The following is a 7,733-nucleotide window of genomic DNA, read 5'->3' as shown; positions in this document are numbered from 1 at the left end:
GGTAATTACAGCTTCCTCTCCCTATGAATGGACAATTGTTAATTACACTTCATTGCCCCTACATTGTACGTAGATGAAATACAGGTAAACACTGAAGAGAACGCAGCTCTTGCACTAGAGGAGGATGCAGGATGCTGATAGCCGGACCTCCATCAGTCTAAAACTGGTGACATATCCTGATGAGGTCATCAATATCACAGAACCAGAATTCCCTTCACAGACTCATAATTCTCTTACATTATTTATTGTGTGAACTGGAAATAAATAAACTGTGTTCTTCTATTTAATAATTAACATTCACATGGTTTCCGGCGCCACGGACTGGTGAGCACTAACACATTACAGTATATTGAGTTGCTCTTAGTCTTGTTTGCATATAAATATTATAAGAATCGTGACTCCAGCTCGGGGCACACACCGTGCATCATCCATAGATTTCAATTCATGGCCATATTACAATAAGCGGTACCAAAATTCCTAATAGGAATCCTCCCATTGCCACACTGATTTCCGCCGCTGCTCTTCTACTATTGGAGGTAGCGTTGAGTCCTCTGCTATTACAAAGGTCAATGTTGCAGCACAATACAAAGCGTGAGTTTCCAAGTTCATCTTGATCACTGGGTATACAGGTGGTACGTGTGGAGCAGCCACGGATCACAATCTCGTTCCCTTGGAATGGGAAACCTAAATATAACATATATAACATTATTCCATTTCCAGGTCATTTCCAGCAGTCAGGATGTATGGGCGATGCAGTGTCAGTATACTGCATGTGCACACTTGCTTAATATTCAAATATAAAAGATAAGAGGGCTCATTATTGGAAATCAGTAACACAATATATTATAACTGTCCATGCTATATATATATAATTGCCATGGTAATATTGAAGCAGTGGGAATAGAAAACAGCATAAAATATATACACTACCAGTTTAATAAATAATTAGGAAGAAATCACTAGATTGGCAGCATTTGGGGAAAAGTTCGTGCCCATTGCGGTGCCCTCAGTTTGTCTGTACAAGTGGGATTGAAATATGAACTCTTATTTTATTCCAGCAGAAATAAAGTCCCTTTAGATTGAGGTATTTTCTGAGCTGGTTCAATATAGCCGATATCACAATTGAGCTGCATTGCTGTTGGTGTATCTGACGATGAATTCTCTACACAATCAAAAATGATGATAATCAGGCCAAATTAAGTTGGTTTCTAATCCATGTCGTTTAACCAAATGACTTCAGAGGTCAAGGTACAATAAAACAACATTCTTAGCTCCTCGTAGACTCTGTTCTAAAATATTTCAAATTTCTGTCTCCAAAACCTTTTGGAAGTTGTTCCTGCTCCAATTAAAACTGTTCTGTAGGATCAATATAGATAATAAGTGTGTACATTTTTTAGAATCGTTATATTTTTGTTATATTATATCTCACTAGCTTTTTTTTTTTATATATGTTTTACATCCTTTGTTTTCCGCGATGTTATAATACTAATACTGCCTATACTGTAGCTTAGTGCGGAATGAGAACTCTTTGTCTGCTGCCTAGGTTATGTATATTAGTAAGGTCTTATGGTCTGATGAGTTTTTGAATGTGGACATGTATTTATCCTATCAAACATACCGCTGTAATGGGGATCCGGCGACGTGCTCTCCCTCCGCAGCGCCGCTGGCATCCCACGCAGAGTGAGGAGCGAGGACACGGACAGTATCCTCGTGTCCATGGCAGCAACGGGGCAGGGAGGACCCGGCCGCGCACGCCTCCTCAGCATGGCCAGCGTCCTCCGTCCCCTAGGAAACGAGCTGCAGAGGTACTGAGCGCCGAGAGCGATGACTTGGCGCTCAGCTGTATGGAGGTACGGGAGACGAGTCACGTGACGCTGGCCACGTCACGTAACTCAGTAATTGGGATTTAAACAGGCAGCCTGCTGGCCACAGGTTGCCTGTGATTGGTCTTGCTACCCTCACCAGCATATTGTTATAGTGTGTACTCTGTGTGTTTTGACCTCGGATTTGTCTTTGACCTTGACCTTGTGACCTCCCTGGAATTGTCATGACCTCCCGGCTTCTGACTTCGGATTGTGTTGACTCTGTTATTGTGTTTCTGCTTGTGTACCTGCGTGACCTCCTGGCTTTGACTTTTCCTTCCTTGACTTTATTACAGTTTCCTCTTATCTTCTCTAGGCCCCTGCACGTATCTAGCTAGGGACTGCCGCCAAGTTGTACACCGTCAGTTAGGACGGGCCGTGCAAGTAGGTAGGGTCAGAGATGCGGGTGGAGATCAGGGCTGCACTCTTCCCCTCTATCCGTGACAACCACGCTGGAGAACGTCCTGATGCTTCTTCTTTTAGACTGTTTTTTGTGTACACTATGGCCACCCAGGAGCAGAATTTATAATAAATTAGGGACTCTTTTTTTCCTGGGTGAGGATGGTTTCAGACCTGGCAGCTGACGGAGGATGCACTCACCTACATCTGGGCTCAGCACAGTCGTCTTGCACACACTATCGGTGGCAGTGCAGTTCTTCTGGTCGGTACACTCTGAGCTGAGCGTTTGATCTGGGCAGAAGTAACAAAGTATTGAGCCGCCTAAAAAAGACAAATGACAAAGACGTTAAAATAAAAGAAGAAAAAAAGATTTCCTTGTAAAAAATGATTTTTAACACGTTCCTGCAGCATGGGCCTGAAACAGAAGGTTCATACTCTCCTGCTCCCTGCCGCTCCCGCTGTCTCCATTTTCCGGTCCCGGCGCTGTTTACATCTGGTTGGATATAGGCATAGTCACTTGTACCGCTCCAGCCAATGACTGGCTTCAGTGGTGATGTGGCCACAAGCAGCGTTTCACCGCTGAAGCCAGTCATTTGCTGGAGAGGTGCTCCGAGACCGGAGGATGGAGACAGCGAGAGCAGCACGGAGCAGTAGGAATCTTCTGTGTCAGGGACTATGCTGCAGGAACTGGTTAAAAATTATTTTAACTAGGAAACCCCTTTAAAGGGGTTGTCGGGGGTCAAAGCTGAACCTGGACAAACCCAGAGTTTCTCCCCAGCAGCCCCCCTGATGTTAGCATCGGAGCATCTTATGCTCCCTTGCACAGGCTCTTTTGTTTACGGTGACGTCACCGGCTTGTTTTCGGTGACGTCACCGGCTCTGATGGGCGTGTTTTAGCGTTGCCCTAGTCATTTTACTGGCAGCCCCAAGAAGAGCCCGGTTTGTCACCGGAACTCCTTAAAATGCCTTTGCCCTATACGATTTAGCGCAGGGCAAAGGAGAGCATCGGAGCATAAACTGCTCCGATGCTCTAGTCAGGGAGTCTGCCTGGGTCAAAATGGAGGAATGTCCGGGTTCAGCTCTGAACCCGGACAACCCCTTTAAGTGTCGACGTTTCCTTTCTGCCTCCTATTCACAAAGGAGCGCTTTACTTCACTGCAGAGGACGGCGCTCACTAGTTATTGCAGGGCACCTACAGCATTCCCTAAAGGCTCACGCACACGGCCATTGTTTTAGTCCGCATCTGAGCCGCATTTTTTTTATGTGGCTTGGATGTGGACCCTTTCACTTCAATGGGGCCACAAAAGATTCAGAGAATCCCCATCTCTGATACATCTTCTTCAGCCAAGGAAGCACCTTCACCATCAAAGTGCTCCAGAGAGCAGGAAATCAGAAGGTCTAGGACCTGCCACGCAATGGAGTCAGTCAGCAAGATATTGTGCACATTTATGGCTGAGAGACTTTGCTGCTGGGAGAGGGAACATTGCTGATGCACCCTTCCACATCTTGAAATGGTTTGGCCCACCGTATCCTATCTCTGCACCACTCAGCTTGGGAACTGCAGAAACATTTAGCCTCATTGCCAGCCTTAGGTTCAGCTAAGAGAGCCATAAAGAAGTAGTACTACTACCTCCATCATTATTGCTGTCCATACGCTGCTATTGGGGAAGGATTGAACTGTGTTAAATGCTTTGGAACTGTCACTTGTTACTGCCAGATGTACTACTACTCCCATTCTGCACTTAACCACTTCCCGTCCGCCCATAGACTATAAACGTCCGGGAGGTGTTTCTTTATTTCTGAATGGACGTTCCAGAACGTCCATTCAGAAACTGCAGCTAATCGTGCAGCAGCTGATCGGGTTGCCCGCTGTCAGTGACAGCAGGGCAACCCAGAGAGAAGGCAGGGACAGTGCCCAGGTGTCCCTGCCTTCTGGATCGCTGCATACACAGCGCTCACCGCTATGCGCTTCCTGTTCCGGCCCGGCGGTCATGTGATCGCCGGGACTGTAGAGTGCAGGAGCTTTGTGAGATCTTTCAGAGACCTCGATCAGCCCTGCTCTGAGGCTGTACAGCGCTGTATTCTGCTGTACAGCCTCTCTGGGGGGTGCATTATTCCTGTAACTGGGGCTACTAACTCAGCCCCAGTTACAGGAGAAATCAACAGTGAAAAAAAAAAGTGAAGTAAATGTCCCCCAGAGGTCTTGTATGACCTTATGGGGGACGAAAAGTGTAAAATGAAAAATAAAAAAATAGAGTGTTAAAAAAAAAAAAAAATGTTTCACATGTAAAAAAAAAATTCCCCAAGTAAGGAATAAAATAAAATGTTAAAAATAAAATAGACATATTTGGTATTGCCGCGTCCGTGATGGTCGGCTCTTAAAATATATCACGTGATCGACCCAGTCCGATAAACACCATAAAAAAAAAATAATAATAACTGTCAAAAAAAGCCATTTTTGTCACCTTACATTACAAAAAGTGCAACACCAAGTGATCAAAAAGGCGTATGTCCCACAAAATTGTACCAATAAAACCGTCACCTCATCCCGCAAAAAATGAGCCCCTACATAAGAAAATCTCTAAAAAAAAAAAAAATATATAGCTCTCAGACCATGGACACATTAAAACTGCTATTATTGTGTAAAATTTAAATAAATAAGAAAAAGTTTACATATTAGCTATCGCCTTGTCCTTAATGATCTGCTGTATAAAAATGTCACTTGATCGAACCCCTTAGGTGAACGCTGTAAAAATAAATAAATAAAAACTGTGCTAAAACAACCAATTTTTTGGTCACCTTGCCCCATAAAGTGTTATAATGAATGAACAAAAAAATCATATGTACCCAAAAATAGTACCAATAAAACTGGCACCTTATCCCCTAGTTTCCAAAATGGAGTCACTTCTTGGGAGTTTCTACTGTAAGGGTGCATCAGGGGGCTTCAAATAGGACATGGCATCTAAAAACCATGTGGAGTTCCTTTTCTTCTGCGCCCTGCCGTGTGCCCATACAGCAGTTTATGACCACATGTGGGGTGTTTCTGTAAACCGCAGAATCTGGGTAATAAATTTTGAGTTTTGTTTGGCTGTTAACCATCGATGTGTTTAAGAAAAAATTGGATTATAATGGGAAATCGGCCAAAAAAGTGAAATTTAAAAATTTCTTTAATTCTTGTGGAACGCCTAAAGGGTTAACAAAGTTTGTAAAATCAGTTTTAAGTAACTTGAGTGGTGTCGTTTCTACAATGGGGGTCATTTATGGGGGTATCCACTATGTAGGCCCTACAAAGTGACTTCAGACCTGAACTGGTCCTTAAAAAGTGGGTTTTGACAATTTTCTTAAAAATTTGAAGAATTGCTTCTAAACTTCTAAGCCTTCTAACGTCCTAAAAAAATAAAATGACATTTCCAAAATGATGCCAACATAAAGTAGACATATGGGAAATGTTAAGTAATAAATATTTTATGAGGTATCACTTTCTGTTTTAAAAGCAGAGAAATAGAAATTTAGAAAATTGCAAATTTTTCAAAATTTTGGGTACATTTGGGATTTTTTCATAAGTAAAGGTGAAATATATTGACTCAAATTTATGACTATCATGAAGTACAATGTGTCACAAGAAAACAATCTCTGAATGACTTTGATAAGTAAAGGCGTTCCAAAGTCATTACCACATAAAGTGAGATATGTCAGATTTGCAAAATTAGGCCTGGTCAGGAAGGGGGCAAATGGCCCAGATGGGAAGTGGTTAAGTAAAGAAAGACATATTTATTGATACCAAATGACCCGGTTACTGACTCCACCATTCACCGGCCATTTCAACGGCACTCCTGCCTTGCACCCAAACACCCAACATGAAGAGCACCCCAACTAACACCAGGCCAGAGCTTCAACTTCAGGGAGTGCCCCAAGGGAAGAAAGGGTACACTCTCCTGTCACTGCTCGGCCCCATGGAGAGTCAAAGGGAAAGATCACCAAAACCTCCCTTCGGGCCATAACTACCACCCCCATCCTCTTCCATGCACTCCCCGGCAGTTCATTGCACATCATTTTCAGAGCTGCACTCCCAGGACCTCAGTCACTATGCAGAGTTAAAGTCACTATTTGGCAGTTACACCAAGTCCTATATAGCAGTCACAGCCAGAGCTGTATTCACAATTCAGCAGTCACATCCATACCATTTGCTGCATCAGCCCCGGCCATCAAGTGATACATCATGTGTCCGATATAATCTAGAGCTGCTGGGTCTTACCAGACCAAGGACAACTCTGTAATGTTGGCACTGCTCTATTCTAATATTTCCCAGGTACAAAAATAAATCAATGTATAACTGAATAAATAAATAAATCTAGAAATAAAATGTATGTTACAATATCTAAAAAAATAAAAAATAAAATAATAATAATTAGAAAACCTAAACAAATTAAAGTGAAATCATAGAACACGCGCTTCAATCTAAACTATCAGTAACAAAAAGGGAAACCCTCTTTTTACTACAAATATACACTAATCAAAATCAAAAAGAACAAAGTATTAAAAAAAAATTTTTTGTAAATCTGCCCTTAAACACACACCCAAAAATGTTTTCATTAAATTATATTATCAGATAATAAAACAACACCAAAACCCCAAATAAAGTTCTATCCATCGTATCCAGATGTACATAAAAACCCTCAACAGCATCTGGTCCTTAACAGGGAATGAAAGGATTCATTTAAAAAAAATATATAATTTGCATATTTGTAAGAAGTGACGCAGCTCCTGTTCTGGTACAAAAAACTCCAAATGATGGACGATGTGTGATGCCGGCTTGATATTTGGAGGCGATGATATTGGAAATCAAGGGTGAGGATGACCACCAGGGAGAAGATGGATGGAGTCAATCACATCATGGAGAAGTCTGAAGACCCAACCACAAGACAGGGCATTCCGGAGAATTACTGGTTATATGGTGTCCAACCATCATCTTACCAGTCTGAAAACACAGTGCCAGAGCCACAAGGAACATCCGAGTAGTTGTCATGTTGATGTCTTAATGTTGAGGCACAGAAGTCCAAATAATGAGCTAGATTCTTGGCTCCTCTGGAATCTTCTAAGAACCTCTCGCCTTGGAGGACTTGATGATCTGATGATGGAAAGGTCTCCTCCTCTATTTATAGATATTAGGGAGAAAGCTCCTCCACACGTCGGCAGTGATGACAGAGTTAATTAAATCACTCACGCTCTTGTGAGCCTGTTACAAAATTGAAATATTTAAAGGTAGGACGTGCATCGGAAATCAGCACGCCCTGGAGACGCCATTGACTCCTAGCACAGAACACACTGTAATGTTCATCCACTCAGGTGTTTCAGGTTGCTATAAATCACCCCCCAGGGCATAAATGAACTGTCAGTTTACTCCATACCATTTTTTTTTATTTCTAGCATTTTCATTTTTAGGGTTTTTTCTCTTGCATACTTTATACCAGA

General features: G+C 42.4%; 1 protein-coding gene across 1 annotated transcript; it reads right to left on the bottom strand.

Moving 5' to 3' along the window:
* Positions 1-228: 228 nt before the first annotated feature.
* On the bottom strand, positions 229-7,392 carry LOC121002154 (ly6/PLAUR domain-containing protein 2-like). The gene is made up of 3 exons (XM_040433484.1): positions 7,236-7,392; positions 2,463-2,582; positions 229-684 (listed from the first exon to the last, which is right to left on the bottom strand). Exons 1-3 carry the CDS (start codon positions 7,285-7,287, stop codon positions 443-445), a joined length of 414 nt encoding a protein of 137 aa, XP_040289418.1. The 5' UTR covers positions 7,288-7,392; the 3' UTR covers positions 229-442.
* Between the last annotated feature and the right edge of the window lie 341 nt (positions 7,393-7,733).

Source organism: Bufo bufo, chromosome 5 (genome assembly GCF_905171765.1).
Source record: "Bufo bufo chromosome 5, aBufBuf1.1, whole genome shotgun sequence".
NCBI classification, from domain to species: domain Eukaryota; kingdom Metazoa; phylum Chordata; class Amphibia; order Anura; family Bufonidae; genus Bufo; species Bufo bufo.
This window is presented reverse-complemented; position numbering and strand designations above follow the sequence as displayed.